Source organism: Syngnathoides biaculeatus, chromosome 16 (assembly GCF_019802595.1).
Source record: "Syngnathoides biaculeatus isolate LvHL_M chromosome 16, ASM1980259v1, whole genome shotgun sequence".
Classification (NCBI taxonomy): domain Eukaryota; kingdom Metazoa; phylum Chordata; class Actinopteri; order Syngnathiformes; family Syngnathidae; genus Syngnathoides; species Syngnathoides biaculeatus.
This window is the reverse complement of record NC_084655.1, coordinates 14,385,115-14,408,854: the sequence shown is the minus strand read 5'-3', so window position 1 is coordinate 14,408,854 and position 23,740 is coordinate 14,385,115. Positions and strand designations below refer to the sequence as shown.

The 23,740-nt window shown below is 41.6% G+C and overlaps 3 protein-coding genes across 4 annotated transcripts in view; 1 reads left to right on the top strand and 2 right to left on the bottom strand.

Annotated features, from left to right (window-relative positions):
* Positions 1-1,259: 1,259 nt before the first annotated feature.
* Positions 1,260-7,004, bottom strand: desi1a (desumoylating isopeptidase 1a). The gene is made up of 6 exons (XM_061845063.1): positions 6,815-7,004; positions 6,508-6,529; positions 6,207-6,276; positions 5,265-5,374; positions 4,045-4,167; positions 1,260-3,421 (listed from the first exon to the last, which is right to left on the bottom strand). The coding sequence occupies exons 1-6, from the start codon at positions 6,903-6,905 to the stop codon at positions 3,331-3,333; spliced, it is 507 nt and encodes a 168-aa protein (XP_061701047.1). The 5' UTR covers positions 6,906-7,004; the 3' UTR covers positions 1,260-3,330.
* Positions 7,005-7,355: 351 nt separating this feature from the next.
* flii (FLII actin remodeling protein) lies at positions 7,356-19,359 on the top strand. Its single transcript, XM_061845060.1, has 31 exons — positions 7,356-7,513; positions 8,655-8,765; positions 9,545-9,616; positions 10,462-10,542; positions 10,758-11,005; positions 11,215-11,318; positions 11,490-11,665; positions 11,752-11,909; positions 12,007-12,091; positions 12,189-12,336; positions 12,541-12,671; positions 12,743-12,850; positions 12,939-13,043; positions 13,134-13,313; positions 13,739-13,821; positions 13,905-13,979; positions 14,142-14,225; positions 14,376-14,547; positions 14,637-14,744; positions 14,949-15,140; positions 15,367-15,465; positions 15,671-15,760; positions 15,847-15,986; positions 16,875-17,085; positions 17,165-17,319; positions 17,969-18,029; positions 18,122-18,250; positions 18,430-18,536; positions 18,805-18,910; positions 18,977-19,042; positions 19,124-19,359. Exons 1-31 carry the CDS (start codon positions 7,451-7,453, stop codon positions 19,256-19,258), a joined length of 3,783 nt encoding a protein of 1,260 aa, XP_061701044.1. The 5' UTR covers positions 7,356-7,450; the 3' UTR covers positions 19,259-19,359.
* Positions 19,360-20,444: 1,085 nt separating this feature from the next.
* llgl1 (LLGL scribble cell polarity complex component 1) overlaps positions 20,445-23,740 on the bottom strand; it is a 30,509-nt gene continuing 27,213 nt past the window's right edge. Inside the window, exon 24 of one of the 2 annotated variants that reach the window (XM_061845062.1) lies at positions 20,445-22,434. The gene's annotated coding sequence lies outside the window, so the exon portion shown is untranslated. The remainder of the gene's footprint in view (positions 22,435-23,740) is intronic. The other variant, XM_061845061.1, reaches the window with a different exon arrangement.

Here is a 23,740-nt window from a genome sequence, read left to right as displayed (position 1 = left end):
AATTGTTAAAGGTTTACCTACTATGTAACAGAGCTCACCATGACTAGTGAATTTGCCCCTTATTTCTTATATATTTTTTTTATTATAGGATGAAGACTTCATAATTTTCCGGTCGCCATGGTGTGGATGTTTTAAGCCTTTATTGAAATTACACCATCAAATAGATTGATGTTACATTTTTGTCTCAAGGGCTCTGTTCACAAGGACTTTGCATTGGAATTATATATTTCTATATAGAAGAACCCGCCATTGTGTTTATTTATTTTTTACTATTGTATAATATCTTGATATAATCCCTTGCTGGAGACATGACAGATGACTTAATGAGCACTATTGATGTGTTCCTTGTTCCATGTTGGAAATTGAATTGAAATGGGGGGGGCAAAAAAATAAATATATGCAAATATTTTAATAGCGCCGTGCTGATTTAGCAGCTCGCCAGACAAAGATCAAGATCCGAAGTCTGTTTGCATGCATTAATTATCTATTCTAGGCACTCACCCTTGGGAGGGGAACAGATCTGAGATCAGTTAAGCGCGACTGCTGCACAAGTGTTTGCACAACCTTCAGTAAAATAAGATTTGTGGAGCAGGCACAGTGGCTGCGTGACCTGTGACCGGGCGACGCGTTTTAAATCACAGAGCACACAAGGCAACCAAACTCCAGCCACCGTCGGAGAAAAAAAATGCATTTCAAGTGCAAAACGAGAGAGAAACAGTGTCTCTTTGTGGTTGCGCAGGGAATTGCGGGGATATTTTATCATCACGGTGCACTACCTTCACCTTCAAACTTCCTCCATTGTAAAAATGTGCATGTTGTGCATTCAAATAAGTGTAATTTCAAAATTTCGACATTACCGTAATATTTTCTTACTTTCATAACTAGCTTATATTTTATTATGTGTCAAGATTTTTATGTTATTATCAGTAGTAGTATGTTTACATTATTATGATTATTATAGCTGTTACTATAGCTCAGTATAATTCTACACTTTTCCCACCCAAACACCAACATGTAATACATTTACTTTACCTAAGAACAAAAACAGAAGTGAGGTTCATTTTTTTTTTTTTTTTGGGCGAAAATACTATTGGATCCCCCAAAATATTACGCAAATAGCAAAATTTGCAAATACATAGCGTTCACTGTACGTCATAACAACTCACGTGATTGTACTGTATGGTAGTGGTGTGTGCAGTCCATTCGTGAAGTCACCAAATCGGATTTTTGGCCCAAAATAACACCAGTGACTCTCAAGGTATCGTCAATGGCTTTATATGTAGGTCAAGTAACAAAAACAATCACACAAACAATAGTAACAATATGCAATATCTATAAATATCTGCTGTTTTGAAAGGATAAGAAGATACTTACAATGACATTAAGCGGCAAAACAAAAAGTTTAGTACATTTCAGTGGTCAGGTAAATGTCAGTTAATCGGGTATCATAAGAGCATTTCAGAATAAAATGTTTTTTTGAAAGGATTGGCATGACTTGGCAAAAAACAGGTACTGGATGCAAAACGTTGATGGCTGGCCGCAAATGTAACGTCTTTCTTTTAATGCTGGTTGAATAAATCTTGTTTTTTTTCTCTTCACTTACACGGTGTCATCTGACCTCATACGTGCCTTATCATTTACGTGGCAGCCATTCATTCCCCACAAATGAGAATGAAGAAAGTGGCGGCTTTAGAGATGAGAATGTTGCTGCTTTCAATTAGTTTCTAACGATCTGTATTTAGAAACTTGCAGTTCAAGCTTCCCGAACACCTCCAAAGCTTTTTACACTCACTCAGCACATTGAAGAAGAAATGTAATCAAACATGCTAAGTTCTTCATCAAAATAGCAACAGGGAAATGAAGGCACAGATTTGGAGTACCGCACTCGCATGCACAAAAACACTCACACACACAAGGTCTGGTGTATGAAAACCATAAAAGGTTGCTTAGTTTCAAGCTGAGTTGCTGTTATCGATTCCAAAACTGTAGTGGCTTTCCAGTCAACCACATGCTTACTTCGTAAAGAACAGTGCAACAAAAGGAACGATGGCAGAAGGTAAGAAGGCGGCAAATATTGGCTTGAATCTAAATGTACAAAAGGATCTGCGATGGAAAATTACCGAAAGAAATGTTGTATCATCACATGAGTTAACACTAAAAGACTTGAGATTTCAAAGTTGTGACCCTAAAACAATATATTAAAGATATATTAAAGATGTCTCTGAAATAAATGTGTTCCATTGAAGTCAGCAGCAAAAGGCTCACGTCTCTGACATCATATGAAATTTGTTGGTTCAATAATGTTGTACTTCAGTACAAGCTGTATAAAGCGCTAAACTACTTTGGTGCACCACTTTGCAAGAACTACTTCCAATCCTTCAAGAATGGGGCCCAATCACAGCTATGAAATGGAAGCTACTAAAAACTTTGCAGTATGCCAGTTATATGGTTTGAAAAGTATAAACTATCAGGATATGAGATTGGTCACATTAGGGTCACCTCCACAACTTAAATGTAAATACCAAAGTTTGTCAGGAAAGTTCCAGGACTGGCATCACAAAAGAAATATGTCAATGTTACCAAATGAGTTTGCCCCTTCGGTGTGGACCAGATAATCAATCAGCACATCCACAAGGAGATCCTTTGGGGTCTGCTCCGTTCAGTGCGCGAGAAGAGGAGATAGTTGTGGAGGGCCAAGGAGAACGCTGCTGTGTTAGCGCAACTTCCCAAGTTCAAGGGAGTCATTGATGTGATTGTTTTAAAGATGAAGACAGAGTGGTAACGGCGCTGCGGAGGATCCCAGAAAAAGCCTTCGAGGAGTCCATTAAGATGTGGCTTAGAAGCCTTCAAAAGTGCAAGAGACTTAAAAGGAGAACACTAGTAATTTTGTGGCATCAGTCCTGGAACCTTTCTGACACACCTTAAATATTATAAAACACTTCTTGGTACGATGCAGTGCAGTTCTACACCACCGCAAACTGAAAGCATAATAATAAACTTTTGTTAAATTAATATCATTCTGACAGAGACACTTAAGATGAGTGTAGATTGTTTAGCACAACACTTGTATATCTCACTAGATTGCAGAGGTGTACTTAATGTTTGGGTAAGTGACAAATTAACTCAACCTTTATTGCCGCCTCTAATTCAAAGGCTGAGTATTGCCTTATTATCCAAAGACGTACGGTACCAGGTCTTAATTCCAGTGTTTAGTAATAATGTCTATGCTTGTTAAGGGACAAGAAGAAGTGGAAAAAAAATATTTAGTTGCTGTCTCTTAGCTGCCTGACTACAATGGAAGTGAGCCTATGAGTGAATTGCTCCTTCAGTTTAGATGTTTCTCCCTCCGTTGATGACGTTGCCGCCAGGGGGGGCGATGTGGATGGAGTCCAGAATGGGCCGCAATATCTGCCCAAACGGTCTGGAGATGAAAGCAGATTAGATTGGTGCCCTTTACGGAATCCTTGTACAATTAATGAATAAGTAGGGATTTAGGTATGAAGTAAGATCATTAAACACATATACGGTACAGCTCATTCACGTGCCATGTGTATACAAAAGACCTTTATCTTGAAAGTTAAGAAAAAACTTACTTTTTATGTTCTAATTTAAAACACATCAACCAACATTTGCTCATCTGGATAAAGCTGTCACTTCTTTAGTGCAGGTAAACGAATGTGACAGAAAACCCTGAAAAGAATTTCAAAATGTATTTATATTGTATGTTTGTTTACAAACACTGTAAACGCTATATTACGGTTAGAAAGGATCATTTTCAGCTTGCATGAGTACAGAAGCAACAAGTCACATCTTTTTGTTTGCTTCCATAACCAAACTTTCCTCCCTGACTGATCACTATAAAGGCTACGAAAAGATTGGTCTTCATCCAATTTTTTTTTTTTTTTTTGGTAATAAACCAATTCCCTCTTGGTCATGCCTCTCTTGAGAGATTCTAATCTGAAATGAGACCGACCTGATTAAATAAAGGATAAAAATAAGAAATCTCAGATATTAACACAAGTGGGCGGGCGGGGTTAAACTCACGTGGCGAGGACTTCGGACGGGAGGTCAGTGATGTAGGAGGGGATGGGCATGCCTGTTAGGAACTGAGCCACCTCGTTGCTGAACGTGTTGCAATTGTGCTCAAACAGTCGATACCTGTCACCTCTGGAAAAACACAACGGGGAATACTTCAGACAACTACACCAGGAAAGGTCCTATGGCAATTTTATTTCAGATTTGTCTTTAGCAGGGGTGTCAAACTCAAATTCACAGTGAGCCAAAATTTGAAATTGAACAAAGCGGCGGGCCAAGGATGAACAAATGACCCTTTTAATATGAAACCAAACAAGTTTTGATTAAACAATGAATATTGAACAAGCAAGGCTTATATAGTTTAAAAGTACAGGCGTGCAAAATCAAGTTGCTAATAATGCCACTAATAATAAAAATAGTAGTAATAATAATGAAAAAAAAACATATCAATGTCATATTAAATAAAATTTAAATAAAAATTGAAAGCCTCCTTTCTGTTTGCAGCCTTCTGAGATAAAGGTCAAAATTAGCTTCTTACACAGGCTAATAAATTTGAAAATAAAAAAACAACTATGAATAAATCAACCATTGAGGCCTTAATTTGAAGTTGACTCACGGGCCAAATATAATTACACTGCAGGCCAAATTTGGCCCATGGGCCAGAGTTTGACACCTGTGGTCTTTAGGCTTCGACACAGTTTATGTTTGACATCTAAACTGCTGCCAAATGAGTTATCTTAATCCAATGAAGAAAATAGAAAACTTTTGCCATGACATGTTCTCACCCTGCATACAAATCTAATAGCCAAGTACCCTTTTTTAAAAAATTGTTTGGAACATTTTAGATGATATTTGTAACAACCACTTTTGTGACAAACAGACTTGCCGCAAACATTAATTTGTCACCTGGTACCTGATGAAGTTAATAAGTGCGAGACCGTATGTGCAGTACCCAATGTGAGGATGGTGCTACAGTATTTGTCATCCGCAAAAAAATGTTTTCTTTTTGTTCTGTCATCACTAAAACACATGCAGGGCGAAGCTCCTTTACTAACGTGTTGTTCTACAACAAAAAAAAAAAAAATGGAGAAAAATAGAGATGAAGCAAATCATTATTTCTTGATGAAGATATACGACTAATTATTGTTGCCTTGAAGGCAAAAGTCTCAATATTTGGATTTTTCTGTGGAAAACAAACGTAAATTATTTGAATATGTTTTAAAGGACACCTGTAAGTGCTTTCTCCCAAGGACGAGAGATATTCCATGAAGATCTCCTCCGAAACTTCGGTCTCACCGAGTTCCACAACTGTGTCCGGAGGTCCCAGCATCGTTCCACCCTGGAAAATGCACATCAAGAAGATAGGAAAACCTAACCTTTAACTGAACCGGATCTGAAAATATCTGCTCACTTATAAAATCCCCAAAAATAAACCACACGGGCAATGCCTCAGTAACAAGATGTGAAAATTTAATAAATGAAACATGATTATTATTAGTACTGGATTGAAAAATAGCATTTACTGTAAATCTATCTTTCATCACTTGCCTGGTTGAACATTATGTTGAGTTTCTATTGGACTGTGGTTTACCCAAAGCTAAAGATCTATTGAATTTGCAACAGAATATAGTTGCTATTTTTAAGAATGTGTCATTCAACTGTTATTTATTTATTTTTATTTAACTGTGTTACGTATTTCTGTATCCGATCAAATGTGTTTGCTTAGGCCTAATGTTCATCACAAAACTTTGAATAATATTGTAATAATTTCCCCGCAGATTATAATTAAAAAAAAAAAAAACACAAATAAGCGGTGTTCTGATTTGCACTTTTAAAGGTTCCCTTCCACTAAAATCATTTTGAGTTTGATGCATAACAGGACAAAAGGAGTCTGTCACCTGGTATGTAGGCGGGTCGTGTGCGTTTTCAACCCAATTATTTCACAAACCCGATAAAAGGACAAAGATTATGAAAAATATTTTGCAAAAATGTGATGGAAGGGGAACTTTAAATGCACAACAAACTGATCAAAAGGTTATTTACTTACGTAGTACAGTACTGTGATATGAAACTGTCGGTCGCTCTAAAAATTCCTTTTTTTTTATTGACTGTGTAAGAAATAATTAGCTAATATTCTAAATGTAAAACATCATAGAGTATAAACAACTTACAGGTGAACAGCTGGAGATGCCTTCCCCTCCAAAAAAGAACTCATCCCCATACGCCACTATGGCAGTGTGCCTAGAGAAGAGAAACATTCTATTCTAGAATGGACTGGAATCATTTTCCATGGGTTTTACAATTTTTCTGGAACCAAAAAATAACCCCACGAGAGGTTGGTTTAACATCATGTGCTCCAAAAGGGTGATATAATATCATTTGCCAAGGACAACTCAAGATGACAGGCAAACCTGAAATGACTAAGCGTTTTAAGTAACTACAGGTTAAGATGAACAAAATTTAATTTCATACCATATGCCATCCAGTTGCTTTCCTGTTAAAACCAAAGAAAATGCGTTTGAGGTGATGGGGGCAGGAAAATATACATATATATTTTTTTCAAGCATTTGGATTTGTAGCAAGTGTGCATTTAAACGCAACCAAAATGTATCTTTCGAAATTTGCAATAGGGTCACATTTGACACATTATTTACAGATATCATTCGACGCAGAGAACTACATTTTTAAAAAAATAGACACTGGTTAGTAGGAGAGAGAAGCAGACTGTATGATGCTAGTGAGGCCAGGGGCAACATCTCATTTGGTCCTCTGTACTCACCCAGCATGATAGGACTGAGGCTGCGCGCCATTCCCCTTGATAAATCATAAATATATAACTGTACATTATATCTTGGAGAATTCTTGTCCATAGTGGAACCTCCTAGAATAGCTTTTCAGTGGTAGCCGTCTACGATTGAAATCTTTCGAGTCACAGCTGAGTGGGAGGGTCTTTAGATATGATATCATTGGAAAACGTGCTTTTCCGATTCAACGCATTCAAAATAAAAGAAGTTATGGAGAAAAGGTACGTTCATAACGCTAAATCAGTGTATTTATTTTGAAAAATTATGTTCATTTCCGGCATTTATGTTAAGTGGTAAATGACATGACAGTTTAAGAAGAAGGATATTTTTTGACGTAAATCGAATCGTTACCGAAAGTGAAGTATTACTATTGAAATGAAAACATTCTTTGTTTTATTTACCTCTTGGCTGTAGCACCCCAAATTGAGAAGTGGTACACGATTGAGGCGACCGCCGGGAGGCACTGTCACCTTGGAATTATTTGCGCCACGGAAGAGGGCGCTAACGAGCAAGTGACGCTAACTTTCCTCCTTTCTAAACGTTAAAGAAGAATCGTTGTTACCAAAATAGCCTGGCGACGGCTGAGCAGCTGATGAGATCACTCAGCAGAAATGGCTGCCACAGGAGTGCTTCCCTTTATACGGGGGGTAGACCTCAGTGGGAACGACTTTAAAGTAAGAATTTCAAGCCCTATTCGCACTTTTATTTTAAGTATATGACTGTTTAGAAAACTGGTGAAATGAGGTCCAGGTGAACGGAACGCTAAATAATTGAAGATTTAAACGTTAGCTTACCTTCACGCTCGCTGGGCGTTAGCCAGTTGACAGTTGACATACATGAGCCAGTGCAGTCAAAACAGTTTGAAACATCGTGATTCATAGATTCACAAAATGTCATTCTTGCCTGGTTAACCGTAGTATTTTGTTGTTGTTGAACATTGCTGTTCGTTTCCATTCGCTAATAAAAAGGCAAACTTGGTTCACGAAAATTAAGCTCACCGAAGAGCATTAAAATTAGTTATTTGTGTAAAGGAATTCTGACCCATATTTTTTTGACAGCTGCCTTGAGACGTATGCAATGTCTAAACACTATATTTGCTACACTGTCTGTAATTATTTCCTCCTATACAAGTATATCGTTCCATAACTTCAGTACTAAACGTTTATTAAGGTGCCTGGTGCGGTAATGCCACATTCGACTTAAATATAACTAAGAGATATGCCAGTGAAGCGACATTATCTCTTGTTTTTGTACATCAGTGATTCGCAAAAGTACTGGACATCCACGAAAGTCATAAACGGGACCATCAAGTATCATGAAGTGCTTAATGCAGACAGGTTCAATTTCAGTGAGCTTTCCAGGGTTTATAATTTTTGATGGTAGTTGTACAGGGATGAAGAATTGGCCCATTTAATCATCTTATTTGAGCTAGCTCCCTGGGATAAAAATTAATCAAGCTTCAACGTTGTTTTTCAGCAGGAATGCAAGTTAATAGCGATACAATAATTTATTATCACTATTCAGACATTCTATTAATTTTAAGGAACCTTTACTTACAGTTGTAGTAACCATTGCAGTAACATTAAACAATTTTAGTAGTTACTAATTATGTGGAACTCTGGCATAATCTTACACTGGGTGGTGGTGCAATAAATGTGTACATAATGATTTAATGTTTTTGCCATCAAGTTCAATTTAAGCTTGTAAATTGATTAATTTAGACCAAGCTTACGTATTTGTCAGGTACAGAAACACCCTATGATTATGTCTTCAAGGGTTTAGTAAATAATTTCTCCTATTTTCTGTACCTTTCAGGGGGGATATTTCCCTGAGCATGTCAAATGCATGAGCAGCCTGCGATGGCTCAAATTGAACAGGACAGGACTTTGTTACCTACCAGAGGAGCTCTCCTCTCTGCAGAAGTTGGTGAGAACTCCATTGCCGTTTACTTCTTAGCATGGCACCTCTTTATCGCATAAATTGTGAAGGTATTTTTCATCCACAATGCAAATATTTGTACAGTAATTGGAATCTTTTGCCACACTGACACGGGCATGCTGTCAGTCACGTGTCATGTCTCATTGCATAACAGTGTTGCTACAAGCACACTTGTTTGGAAATGAACGGGGTGAACAAGAAAAGACTGCGTCAGTTAATTTCTTTGTGCCAAATTCATCTGAGTAAGATCCATTTCTGTTTAAACAATCCATATCTGATGATTACTGTGCTCAAAGCGAACTAGGTTGATTGTTCAATTAATGGGTTAACGGGATTAGCTTGTTTACCCAGAGACAGTCACTGTGTTGAGTAACTGCTTGTGGTCACGCAATTTTACTGAAATATGACGAGTGGGAGGTACAAAGAACATTACTATCCTAGCGTTTGGAGTGACTTCTGTAGGGTAAAGCTTTGAGTCGAATGGTGAAAAGAAAATGGGACTGCCTGCTGGAGAGATGCTCCATCTCAGCTAAGGGTTGCAGCCACCATTTGCGTGCCACATTACTCTGAAATCTCTGCTTGAATGCCCATACGAGTGCAGTCTGCATTAAAAAAAAAAAAAAAAGAATACAGCTGAGTGCAAATTGAATTTCCTTTTGAAGTATTCAAGTGTGTGCAAAAAAAAAAAAAAAACAAATACTCAGTGCGGTGGTTTGTTTTTCTTTGAAATAATTGAATTGCAGATTTCTTTTTATTACTTTCCTTAGGAGCATCTTTCAGTGAGCCACAATAGTTTGACTACCTTACATGGGGACCTCTCCAGCTTGCCCAACCTGAGGGTAATTAACATCTACACAACACAATATACAGTCGAAGCTCTGAGGTCAAACCAAATCCGTTGCTGGGCACTGGAAACAATTTTGTGTCATTATAATCTATTCCACGGTTCAACAATGGCCAATATAAAACCTTTATTAATTGTGCAGGCATTAAGTAACATTGTACCATTTAATGGGGCATACAAGTGTAGAAATGTGTTAACCACTGTAGAATATACAATAATTTAGAAATAATACTGTACACATCTCTAACTTGATGAAACAGGAGGACCACATTGCGCATCACACGTCTTAAGCTACAATACGAGTACAATAAAGTGAGAAAGTAACCTTTGAAGACTAAAGCTTAATAGTGTTTCTCACCTTTTACTTGCTCCAGGCAAGGTAAGCAATGTGCAGAAGGAGAATTAATTGCTTTTTCTTGCCACTTAGTATCTTCATTCAGCTGACTGGGCTCCATACAGTCTGTTCTTCTTTTATCTGTGATGTTAACCGATTGCCAGGACAGCACTGTACCGCTTTTCCATTATCACTTAATCACGCACACCATCACATACTTCCTGATGACTCCAAAGCACTTTTGTGGAATTCATCCTTTGAATGCCCACACACAGTACTCAATTTTCCAAAGTTTCAGTGCACTTCATGCATGATGCGGTTTGACCTCTGATATTTGTGCGAATGAAGCATTTTTTTGGGGGGGAAAATTCTCTTCACATCTTATTTTACATTTGTCCTCTGTGACATTGAACTGTAGTTTATGGTGTTTTTGTGCCTACAGTCACATTGTTTAATGTGTGGCAACTTATTTAATGTGGATTAAAAGTGTTCTGCTTTTTGTACAGGCCGTGGTTGCCCGTGCCAACAATCTAAAAAATTCTGGAGTCCCAGATGACATCTTTCAACTTGATGACCTCTCTGTGCTGGTAACAGTTGTCTTCTTTTGCGTTAGGCTCACTGAACACCAAGTGACATGACTGAACGAAATGATCACCAATAAATTACATTCGGCAACTCAAACCTGCACACCTCGTACTCATAACTCCTTACTGTAATGGAAATACTGCAACCTTGTTGTTTTTATCGTGAAACAATATTTTAAGGCTGGAATCCATTGTACACTCATTTTCACGACTCATAGGACCTGAGCTACAACCAGCTGACTGAGGTCCCCCGAGACCTCGAGAACAGCAGGAACATGCTGGTGCTCAACCTGAGCCACAATGGAATCGACTCAATCCCCAACCAACTGTTCATCAACCTGACAGACCTGCTGTATCTGGACTTGAGCGACAACAAGCTGGACAGCCTGCCACCCCAGATGAGACGTCTTGTTCATTTGCAGACTCTCATCCTCAACAACAACCCGCTGATGCATGCACAGTTGCGGTAAGAAAGCTTGACTTCTGTCATTTTAATTACTTTGTGATTAAAAAGGAACAGCAGATCAATAAAACGTGTGTGAAAGGGACGCTTTAGCGGCCTGAATCCTATTAACTTTAAAAAAAGGTTACTAGTCTTTGTATATTAAGATGAGATTTTTTTTTTTTATTGAAGTGGGGGTGGGTCTTTTTTTGCTTCTGCCTTTGTGTGAGCAGCCAGCTGCCTGCCATGGTGGCATTACAGACTCTCCACCTGAGGAACACCCAGAGAACACAGAGCAATATGCCCACAAGTTTAGAGGGTCTGATGAGTTTAGCAGGTAACACACACTCTTGAGCCCAAAGTATTGTTTTGTTTTTTTGTTTTTTGTGACCTACAAAAGTTTGACAACCAAATTACTAACCCAACCTGTTTCAGATGTTCTCAACTGCTATAGATATCACACTCTCCTCACCCCCCTCACCGCACCCCTCCCTCTGCGTCCCTACAGATGTTGACTTGTCTTGTAATGACTTGACTCGAGTACCAGAGTGCCTCTATTCACTGGGCAGTTTGAAGAGACTCAACTTGAGTAGCAATCAGATATCTGAACTGTCGCTCTGCATTGACCAGTGGACCCAACTTGAAACACTGAACCTTAGCCGCAACCTGCTCACCTCGTTGCCTGTAAGGAGGTTTTTTTTGTTTGTTTACTCCACATGCCCTTCTGATAATCGAAATAACTGTTAAAAGTTCACTGCATCTCTATCCAGTCGGCCATCTGCAAGCTGTCCAAATTGAAAAAGCTCTACATGAACTCCAACAAACTGGACTTTGATGGAGTTCCACCCGGCATGGGCAAATTAGCCAATCTCACAGAGTTCATGGCAGCTAACAACAACCTGGAACTCATCCCTGAGGGACTGTGTAGGTGAGTGTGAGAGATCATACAGTGTGTACAATGCGTTGGGATAGGATTACGCTCCACACATCACTTCATCATCACGTGTATCTTTTTTGGTGTGTAGGTGTGGCAAGTTGAAGAAGCTCGTCCTGAACAAAAACCGTCTTGTGACGCTGCCAGAGGCTATTCATTACTTGACTGACTTAGAGGTAAAAGACCTTCATGTGCACTCTTACTAAATCTCCATTAAATGTTTGAATTTTATGAACAACTATTATATGTGTATGTTTATCTTCATGTTTTGAGATACTGGATGTACGCGAGAACCCCAACCTGGTCATGCCTCCGAAACCAGCTGACCAGGGTGCCGAATGGTACAACATTGACTTCTCCTTGCAAAACCAGCTGCGACTGGCCGGAGCCTCACCTGCCACTCTAGCCGCTGCTGGAGGAGGTGTGTGTAAACAATGTATTTTCTTTAACAGCAGTGGTTGCTTTCCTTGTCGCTACCTTGTCTTAAGCTGTGCTTATTTTACAAGACGTCACTGAAAGGCCAAAAGCGTATATGTACTCTTCCAATGTGCTTTTCTTATGTTTTAAATTGTCCCAGCACATGGGTTTTGTTTTATTTTATTTTATTTTTTTGTACTGTGTGCAGGGGCCAGCCCCAAAGATCCCCTGGCGAGGAAAATGAGGCTAAGGAGGAGGAAAGGAGGTTCCCAGGACGATCAGGCCAAGCAAGTGCTGAAGGGCATGAGTGATGTCGCACAAGAAAAGAAGAACTTGGAGGTAAGAAAAAAAAAAAACACTGATGCTGACAGCCAAATAGAAAGATTGATTACGTTGTCAACATTTTGCAGGAAAATGGAGATTTGAAATATGGAGATTTAAAGGTCCGGCGCTGGGATCAGAGTCTAGAGAAGCCTCAACTAGACTACTCAGAGTTCTTTATGGATGACGCGGGGCAGGTAATGTTCTCTCTTTTAAAACAAACCTATGAATTCTCCTCTTTCTGTGTCACAAATGCACAGTAAGCATGTCCCCTCCTCATTACAGGTGCCAGGTGTGAGCGTGTGGCAGATTGAGAATTTTGTTCCCATGCAAGTAGATGAAACATTCCATGGGAAATTTTACGAGGCCGACTGCTACATTGTCCTCAAGGTGACCCGGGCAGGCACCCAGTCGCAGCTATCCCTGACATGGTTTAGTTCCGACTTGGCTCAAAGTTCTCCCTCACTCACTTGCTTGTAGACATTTTTGGATGAGAACGGAGCGTTGACCTGGCAGATCTACTACTGGATTGGCCAGGAAGCCACGCTCGACAAAAAGGCTGGTGCCGCTATCCATGCTGTCAACCTCAGGAATTTCCTTGGAGCGGAGTGCAGGACAATAAGGGAAGAGATGGGAGACGAGAGTGAGGAGTTCAGTGAAGTATGTAAATGTAGCTTCTTAGTGGATCGAACTATGTATTGCATAATCACAGATTGGCAACTGCAGATTGACCGATGGGGATTTTTTTTTGTTTGTTTATCTTCACTTGTTTTTTTTTTGTTTTTTAAGACAAACCATCCCCCAGAAGGCTTATTGACAGTTTGAAAAAAATAAAAACAAACGAAAATTGTTTTTTTTTTTTTTAAATCTCTCCCATTTTTTTTTTTCAATGCAGTTGTAACGGGGCGGGGGGGTCATATGGCCACTTCTGATATTTGTCCTTATACCCCAAAAATAGCCAGGGTCCACTGTACACGTACATGTCAACCTTGACATGTTATTTTACTGATGACTTTCTTCTCAGCCTGTTAAACCTGATGACCTTTACATGCTGCTTTCAATGACTGTTCATATCTGACTTTCAGGTGTTTAACAATGAGATCTCATACATCGAGGGAGGCACTGCCAGTGGCTTCTATACGGTGGAGGATACACACTATCCTGCAAGGTAGGCAACACGGTCATTGTCCATAATATATTGGAGCCTCTCCTTGGGCTAAAAATACACATTTGTGTCTTTTTTTTTTTCAGGTTATACAGAGTTTATGGCAAGAAAAACATCCGACTCGAGTCTGTATCTGTGAAATCTTGCTCTCTTGATCCACGGTAATGCTCTCACTTTTTATTTATTTTTAATTTTTTTTAAATTATTTGCTTTGCTTACAAGTTTAGTAACTGTTGACTGTAATGGGTCTGTTTGTGTTACATTCCTGGTACTTTACACATAGGATATTGCAGTGATTTTTGTTTTCCATCTCTGTTCGGCAGCTATGTGTTCTTATTAGACACTGGACTGGAAGTCTTTATCTGGAGAGGAGCCAACGCTACATTGAGTGCCACCACAAAGGCCAGGTCAGGGAATAATAATGGAATGATTTATTCAGTTTGGCACACATCTATTCTTGAAGTCCAGGAGTTAATTGAGAGCTTAAATCTGTCTTGAAGATGGATTAAATCATTACTGGTGCATAAGAAAGCAGGCTCATTGTTTTCACCTTTCAGGTTATTTGCAGAGAAGATCAATAAGAACGAGCGCAAGGGGAAGGCAGAGATCACAACTCTGAGGCAGAGCCAAGAGCCTCCCAATTTCTGGGAGTTTCTGGGAGGACAGCCAGAGGAGATCAAGAAACACGTTCCAGAGGACTTCACAGCCATCAGACCCAAACTATACAAGGTAAACAAAATTTTTTGGATGAGTGTCACAAATCAATCCCCACAATGAAAGTACTAAGAGGAAAGTATTGTTGATGTGTTGTCGTGCAGGTGGGTTTGGGTCTTGGCTACCTCGAGCTTCCACAGATTAACTACAAACTGTCTGTTGAGCATAAAGACCACAAGATCAAACTGGACACACTGCCAGAGCTCAGACTGGTACGTTAATCCAGTTTAGGTTACCCAGAACAGTTTTACAACTAATCCCGAATGATCTATATAAAGTCAAAAAGTGCATTTTTGAACTGTACTCCGATCACGCTTGCGTTCCTAATCAAATGCCGAGTTTCCATTTGACCTAATTCCATCCACGCAACATTCATCACTTCCTATTTTCACCCCACCCCCACCCCCCCACCCCAGCTGCAGTCGTTGTTGGACACCAAGTGCGTGTACATCCTGGACTGCTGGTCTGACGTGTTCATCTGGATCGGGAGGAAGTCTCCCCGACTCGTCCGAGCTGCGGCCCTGAAACTGGGTCAGGAGATTTGCTCCATGCTGCACCGGCCCAAACACGCATGCGTCACTCGAAACCTAGAGGGCACTGAGTGCCAGGTAATATCGCACCGTAAACTTAATCTGACTGGTACTATTGGTCTTACTTGCTTATGGTTTGTATGTATTCTTATGCCAGTGCGCAAGGTCATTGGTAACCTTGAAACGCATGTAGGCACCCTCATAAAGTGAGGACTCCCTGTGATGTATTAGATGATACAATTCTCTCACCCAGCACATTACGTTTAATAACTGACCTTTGAAACGCTCTCCTCCTGTTTGTCAGGTCTTTAAGTCCAAGTTCAAGAACTGGGACGATGTGCTGAAGGTGGACTACACCAGAGCGGCAGAGACTGTTCAGCAGACTGATAACCTCCAGGGCAAGGTCAGTGATATCAAAATCAGTAATAATAATGCACAAATTTAAAAAAAAAAGCAAACTAAAAAGCTTACCCAAGTGAACATGATTTCCGGACTTTAATGATGATATATTGCATTCAATTGTTACGTTTATCCACCCCTCGTGGCTTGGGACTTTTTTTTTTTTTCAATTGAAAATGTTTACTTTTGGTTTTCAATGCTGTCATCAGGTGAAGAAAGACACCGAGCAGAAGGACCAGATGAAAGCCGACCTCACAGCACTTTTCCTTCCCAGGCAGCCCCCCATGCCTCTCACCGAGGTAGCACACGCATGCACCGACTGACCACGCCACAAACGTCCAGTCCACACTGAGCCACACGTCCATGCTGTCTGTGCTGTGTGCAGGCAGAGCAGCTGATGGAGGAATGGAACGAGGACCTGGATGGCATGGAAGGCTTTGTGCTGGAGGGCAAAAAGTTTGCTCGTCTTCCAGAAGAGGAGTTTGGTCACTTTTTCACTCAGGATTGCTACGTTTTCCTCTGCAGGTGTGTCTCTGTCTCAATACCTCCTTCATACAATCGTTCCACCGAACTGGCAGTAGAGCTGCCATATATTCACCTTCTTGCTGCTTTTTGCATTCAGATTGTTGGTGACATCAGCAACTGCTTTCAGCAGTTCTGCATAGATAGATGAGTAAATAATTTTCCAACTGATTAAGTGCAGTCAATTTCCTGCGACATACCTGATAATCTTTCACTACCCGCTGATTTGCTCTAGGACCAATGTTCCCTCTAAGATGCGCAACTGTGCATTTGCGCACTTGTCGCACACAGATCCAGCACAGTGAATTACAGCCTACGTGTTTTTTTTTTTGTTTGTTTTTAAACACGGCAGCACATAGCCTCTCACAAAGAGCTGCTGCTCAGCCACACCAGGCCACAGCCTCGACTTCCTACTTTACCTGACACTGCCCCCATCCATTTTGAAGGGGTACACTCATAATTACAAGCACCGGGGTATGTGAATAATAGAAGAAAAAATGGTGAAACTGGACAAGACTCTCTTTTTTGAGCGAGAAAGGTCAAGTCTGGAGCCAAAGTAGAAAGTGCAGGGTGAGATGGGGTGTAATTTTGAAATTCCACCTCGGCACGGCCTGATTGAGGATGAAAGCACAGATGACACATTGCCCAAAAAAGCCAATTCTGTGTTTTAAATATAGGAGTTAACATTAACCTTAAAACAAAGTGCATACGCCTGATGTTGCTCACAGTGGTCAATACGAGTGCTCACGGCCTTAGTGTGTTTTCTCAGACACGTAAAAATTTAGAGGGAACATAGTCTAGGACAGTGGTTGCGAACCACTGCCTCAAACACAGGTGCTGCTAAAAAGCTACCCAAGGGTTGTGTAAAACCACCTCACCGTGCTTTGGCAGATACTGGGTTCCTGTGGAGTACGAGGACGACGAGGAGAAGAAAGAGGGCGAAGACAAAGGCAAAGAGGATGAGGAGGACAAACAGCCGGAGGAAGACTTCCAGTGCGTCGTGTACTTCTGGCAGGGCCGACAAGCCTCCAACATGGGCTGGCTCACCTTCACCTTCTCTCTGCAAAAGAAGTTTGAGAGCCTCTTCCCGGGAAAACTGAAGGTAACGTGAGAATGTCTGCACACACGCCTTCTAAATAATGGTCGGATAACTCATCTGCTCCACGTCGTCCTTTGTTCAGGTGGTGCGTATGACCCAGCAGCAGGAGAACCTCAAGTTCTTGTCCCATTTTAAAAGGAAGTTCATCATCCACAAAGGGAAGAGGAAACAGAAGACGGATTCGGCCCAGCCCTCGCTCTACCACATCCGCACCAACGGGAGTGCACTTTGCACCAGGTAAATAAATGTTCAACAGCAGATGTCCTCTGTGTCACCTGTCAGTGGAACCTTCACTTTATAACAGAAAACAATCCTCCCGAGCCTCGGTAAAGTATCTACACCATCTAGAGCTGAGGCATGTCTCAAATCTTAATCAAGAACCTTACAGTTCGACAAAAATGAATAATTAACACCCACCCGAAAAGGTTTGCAGTTCCACATATATGCCACAGGATGGCAGCAAAGCACTTTTTCCCCTCGTTAGCCCCGACATTGTGCCTAGCCCGTCACCCAAACAATTTATACATTAGACCTTTTAATAAATAACCAGGGATATGCGCTGCCCCCCCCCCCCAAAAAAAAAAATGGGTGAATCGACGAATCCTGAATCCCAAGTATGTGGGGATTCGTGATAAATAAGACCTCCAAGCCACAGTTGAACTACTTTCCATGAAAACTGATGCCAATAAGGTCGCATTGGTTAGCTAACAATTCAATAATTACAATCCTTCTGAAAATGCTCTCAATAGCCGCACTCGCTCGCTGTTTTTAACATTTTGACACACTTATTGGGAAGGCACATAGAAGTTTGACTGCCTGTAGAAAATCTCATTTTTCAGACAGGTTTGAGGTAATACATAAAATAACATCTCATCTTTCTCCTCAGAACCATCCAGATCGGAACAGACTCCAGCAATCTGAACTCCGAGTTCTGCTTCATTCTCAAAGTGAGTCGTCTGGTCTTTGATCCAATACGTCGAAAAACTTAACGAGTGACTCTGAGCGCAAACACTAACGAAGCATCCGTGTGGGTGTGCAGGTCCCCTTCGAGAGCACAGACAACCAGGGCATCGTTTACACCTGGGTGGGCCGAGCCGCCGACCCGGACGAGGCCAAGCTGGCCGAAGACATCATGAACAGCATGTTTGATGACACCTACAGCAAGCAGGTACCATAACAACAACATTGTGGCCCTTTATTGCAAAAAAAAAAAAAAAAATCTGTATCCAACCTAAAATAGAGAGAGGCTCACATTGTGTAGCCTTCCAATATAAAACTTTTATTGTGGAAGGATGGATAAATTTGTGCGTTTTTAAAAGTGCACACATGCCTCGTTTGCTCTCGCAGGTGATCAACGAGGGGGAAGAACCAGAGAATTTCTTCTGGGTCGGCATCGGTGCTCAGAAGGCGTACGACGAGGATGCGGAATACATGAAGTACGCTCGTCTCTTCAGGTGAGTTTAAAGGCGGCAGCACACGACGTGACTATTGAACGATTCAGTCGTGCAGCGTGCGGGTTTCTGCAACTAGTCTTCAGGACTAGTTGCTGCCCCTCTGCGACGAGTTTGGTTGTGACTCCAAATGTCCAATTGTAAAATGAATGAGTGTCCATCACAACAGCACAAATGTACTCGCCATCACATCCCAATCTTTCCCCCGTTTCATTGTGGTTCAGTAAAATAACAGAGAAGGCACTTGAAAACATTGCCCTCTTCTTCTCAGGTGTTCCAATGAGAAAGGTTATTTCTCCGTGTCGGAGAAGTGCTCTGACTTCTGCCAGGACGACTTGGCTGATGACGACATCATGTTGCTGGATAACGGCCAAGAGGTAGGCAGCCATTGGTTAAATGTATTTCTTGGGTGAAGTCAAATCTTGGTGTCTCGTCCCGTGCAGGTGTACATGTGGGTCGGTACGCAGACGAGCCAGGTGGAGATCAAACTTAGTCTCAAAGCCTGTCAGGTCAGTAAAGTTTTTTGTTTTTGTTTTTTTTTTGCCATGGTGGATTTTGCACCTCCAACCTTCCCTTGTGCATGTTTGCAGGTGTACATCCAGCACATGCGTTCCAAAGACAGCCAGCAACCCAGAAAATTGCGACTAGTGCGCAAGGGAAATGAGCCGCACTGCTTCGCACGCTGCTTCCACGCCTGGGGGGCTTTCAAAACTCCCCCCGCGTAGATTTACACGCTCCCAACTGCCAACTTCCTCTCTTGCAGCGTGTCCCAAACTTTTTCAGCTGATCAATAGTACACACTGAGTTACATACTTAAAAATTTCTCTTGTCTAGCGATTACAGAATTACAGTACATCAATGTTAGCACAACAAACAATCACAATTTGCCAAGAAATTATCTGCCCGGTTAACAGAATTTTTAATTGATTCAGAAACAACAGCATTACTATGTTGGAACATGTCAAGCTATTTGAATCTCACTAGTGAGGAGGAAAAAGCGTCCTCGTACATGGAATAAATGTGCAAATGGCCATTCCATAGATTGTAGTCTTTCTCCTGTTGCGAATTTGAAGATTTGCAACACAACTGCCTACTGCTGAGAATGTTTGGAGGATTGTTGTAAATGCTTGGTGCCATTTTGCACAGCTCATCTGAAGCTCGTTATTTTTTTTTCCCATTGAGAATTTTAAACAGGCTGTTCTGTGGAATGTTTTTTCTATGTACTTGATACTTTATACCGTACACTGATCGGTGGCGATGCTGCACCCTTCTTTCCTTCCTTATTTTAGCCAGCATGTCATAACACGCGTAACATCGAGATCTTTTGAATGACCTGCTGTGCAATCATTCCACGTGCTTCTCATTCACTTGGACAAAAGTTACTTTCTTGGCGGTTTGCACGCAAATGCCACCACAAAACATTTTATGGGTTCAAAATCTACAGATATTTTAATGGGAGCTCATCTTGTATGACATATCTATATATACCGCCCCCCCAATGATGAAAAACAAACAGACCGGTCATGCGGTTGTCAGAGCATGCCATTTACAAATGTTTTTCCTTTGAGGTGACTTGTGTGCCTGTTGGGCGTGTACAAGTCCTACACGCACTTAAGGAATGTGCACCTACTCCTGATGCCACCTGCAGATGCTTTATTTATGTATTTTGTATTATAAAAAAAATAAAATCTCACTCTAATTATTCTTGTCACTTTACTGCTGTATGTTGCACTTAAGTAGCCAGGCTCTAAATTTAAAGTCTCCAAAAACAACACAATGACATTTAATTCTAAAAGCAAAAGATTGTTGGAAACAAGATCCCTTGATTTTGACCAAATATTACAAACTGGGTTCTTAGTCAACCAATTTTTTTTTTTTTTTTTGGCTGGAAATAAACCAATTAAAACAATGACAGAGTACATCATTTTATTAACATTCACAATCCATCAGCTGAAATGCTAAATGCTATGAAAATACCAATCACAAAACAATGACCCCAAAAAATAACATTAAAAAAAAATAAAGTGTGCCAGCTGTAGCATGGAAGGGTTACTGATTCGTCAGTGGGAAACGAAACTAAAATTACAATTAAACAGAGGTGGCAGAATTTCTACTTAACCTAGATAAGTTAGTCATGAGGTCCCTTTTTAGGCTTGTGATAAAAAGATGCTGGAACCTTTTTTTTTTTTTTTTGTTTAGGCTCAAACATGTGACTCATGTCATTTGTTAACCTACATAAAGAGATCATATGCATACATGTATTTTTACACAGTAAAAGTTTGAGAGAGAGAAAAAAAAAAATACCGGTGATTCAAGCTCCGCAGCCAGCATACATTACCCACAAAGCATTCTTAACACTCACACAGTAGCGCACACTTTGCATTCGAGCCCACTTTACCTTACTCGCCACGCTTCCCAAAAAGCACCACGAAACATCTGCTGTAGAACGAGAAGCTAAAAAAGGTAAAACAAAACGATGTTAAGTCAGGGGGGGTACTTGTCATAACCGTGTCAGTGTAAAGTGGCGATGTAAAAACAAAAATCTAACAATCACAGAACGATCATCAAACTTGCACTTTGTCCAAATGTCACCCAAAAGAGAGGAAGAAAAAAAAAAAAAAAACACACACACGCACACTGGGCATCCATCTTCATAACACAACCTTCTTAAACCAGCTGGACAAACTTCCCTATCAGGCTTTCTTCTACCCTGTACCATATTGTCGGTGGTAGCAAAGGCGACGCGAGAAATTGACACGCACGTCATGCCAAACCTCTCTGGAATGACGTCTAACTGTGAACAGTTAATGGTCCTATGTTAAGTGAAGCGGATGGGGGGGGGGGTCGGTGAGTGGTTTTAGTCCTCCCACTGGGTTTTCAAGCTCAGAGGAGTCCACACTGCAGGCCGGGCGAGTGGGCGAGAGGGCTTCACAGTGGGCTTGAGATATTTGTGGCCCAGCACTGAAATCAAGGCCATCCAAAAGACCACCTGAGCCCCTCCCTGCAAAAATGGAGGAAATATGACAATTTGTCATATCTGTTTCCAGGCAATAGAGGAGCAGTAGTAACTGTTTGTGCTTGACGTTTTAAGGTTTTAACACAGCATTGATACTGTATCGGTCAGAATTTTGGTACCAAACCAACATAAAGAAGTAGAAGTGGACCCAGTAGTTGTACAGAAAGTCGCTCAAGCATAAAATTCTACAAATCAATTTATATACCACTCAACACGCAGATGTCATTTGGTGCAGTTTTGCCTCCCGAGTGACATGTCATTCGACTGTTGTGCGGAAATGTCATAAAGTTGAGGAAAAACGTTTGAGCAAAGTATGTGAAACCACACATCATAAACGGTCAAGATTTGAGAAAATTGAAAATGCCACTACCTAACGGGCCATCGTGAATCAGCCTCTGAACTGGCATAAAGACCACAAGCCGCGCCGCCGCCAAGATTTTCCCTCTATTGAAATTTGGCGGGACGACTGGGTGCAGTGGCCAAGTAAGGGTGCCCCATATGCGGCCAAAGCGGGCGACACGCGCCAGTCCCCGTGGATACGTTTTACTGGCCCTCCGGCAACCACTCTGACCACGTTTGGCCTGCCAACGGGCTCTCATCTGGTTTAGATTCCTCGCAACCCAACTCGTGGTGACAACGGTATGACGGACACATAGCCCGAATGACGTGTAACGCATTACCACTTCGGGGAAGATGTTTTTTTTTATTTTTCCAAGTTGTGGGAATAATTTGATGGCCAACTGCATGTATTACTGGTAGAAGGGAGTACATTTATTCATGAGCAAGGGAAAAACAACTGTGCAAAATGACCGCCGGTGGCGGGGAGCGGAATCCTCGTGACGTCATGGGGCGACTTGTTATCGCCGCCCACAAAGTCAGGAGAATCTAGAAGGTGAAGCAAAGTGTTAAACCATCTCAACAATTCAGTACTACATGTACATACGTCTGTCTTGGCACACATTTACTGTAATTTCCGGCCTATGAGCCGCAACTCCCCCCCACCCGGGTTCAACCCTGCGGCTTATGCGGTGATGCGGCTAATTTGTGCATTTCTTCCCCTCACTGCCGCAAGGGGGCACTCAAGCGGAAATAAGATTGAGACCAGTGGAATACATGTGCCGAGGAAGTGACTTTTACTGGTAGATTTTTTTTTTTTAAAAAACCCTGTTAGCACTAGCATTAGCGCCGCACTAGCATGTTTCTGCTGTGTCTGTGATTTAGGTATGTTTTTTAGAGAAGAAGCAGTAAGTGACAAAGGACAGAAGCGCCCCCAAGTTGATTCGTTTGTTTCCATGAGTTTTACCTCCGGGAAGGTAGCTCGCTGTTCCTTCGTGTTAGCCAAAATGCCGGCTCGTTGCATTGCTGGACATTGCTTGAACACTCGGGAGGATGAATTTACACTTCATAAGTTTGCAAGAGACCCGGTTTGTCGTGAAAAATGGATTGCACGGGTGCAAAGGACGAGAGCTTCGTGGGTTCCAAATAACAGCTAGGTGTGTATACAGCTACTAAAAAAAAAATAATAGTTGGGGACGGACCACGTAATCAGTCTCTAATAACGTAACAAAAGATCCGCGTACGAAATAAGTGCGGTTCGGATGGCGTGCAGCGAAGGCTGCGCTGCGGGCTTGCGGACGACGGCGGCTCTGAAGAACCCCCTAAAGCAGCAGGGCTCAGCTCCATTATAAGCCACCACAGCACCGAAAATGCTGAGGCGCCGCATTCGCCGAAGGCTGCGCGTCAGGCTTGCGGACGGCGGCGGCTCTGAAGAAAACAGCCGACAATGCCTCACTCAGCCGCGTGCGACGACACAGTAAAGCGCCCCGGTTCGACGGTGTTGTTCATCACGTACTGCGGCGGCTATGAACAACCCCCAAAAGCAGCACAGCTCAGCTCCGTGTTAAGCCACCTCGGCGCCGAAAATGAGCCACATCGGCTGGCTGCGATGAGCCACGATGGCTCTTTTCCGCCGCGGAAGAGGATCGGACAGAGAGGCGGTTTGGCCGAGATCGCATATCATCTGAATATGGCTCGAAACAATAGTGTAATATTGCCCCAGTAACTTCACTCAGTTGTGTGGTGTTCTTCCGTGTCAGAAGGGGCGTGTTCGTCTCCCATAGTAGGGTGCACCGCGTGTTTTCATTGGCGAATATCCGGGCGACATCACGGACAGAGGATGCAGTCAATATGG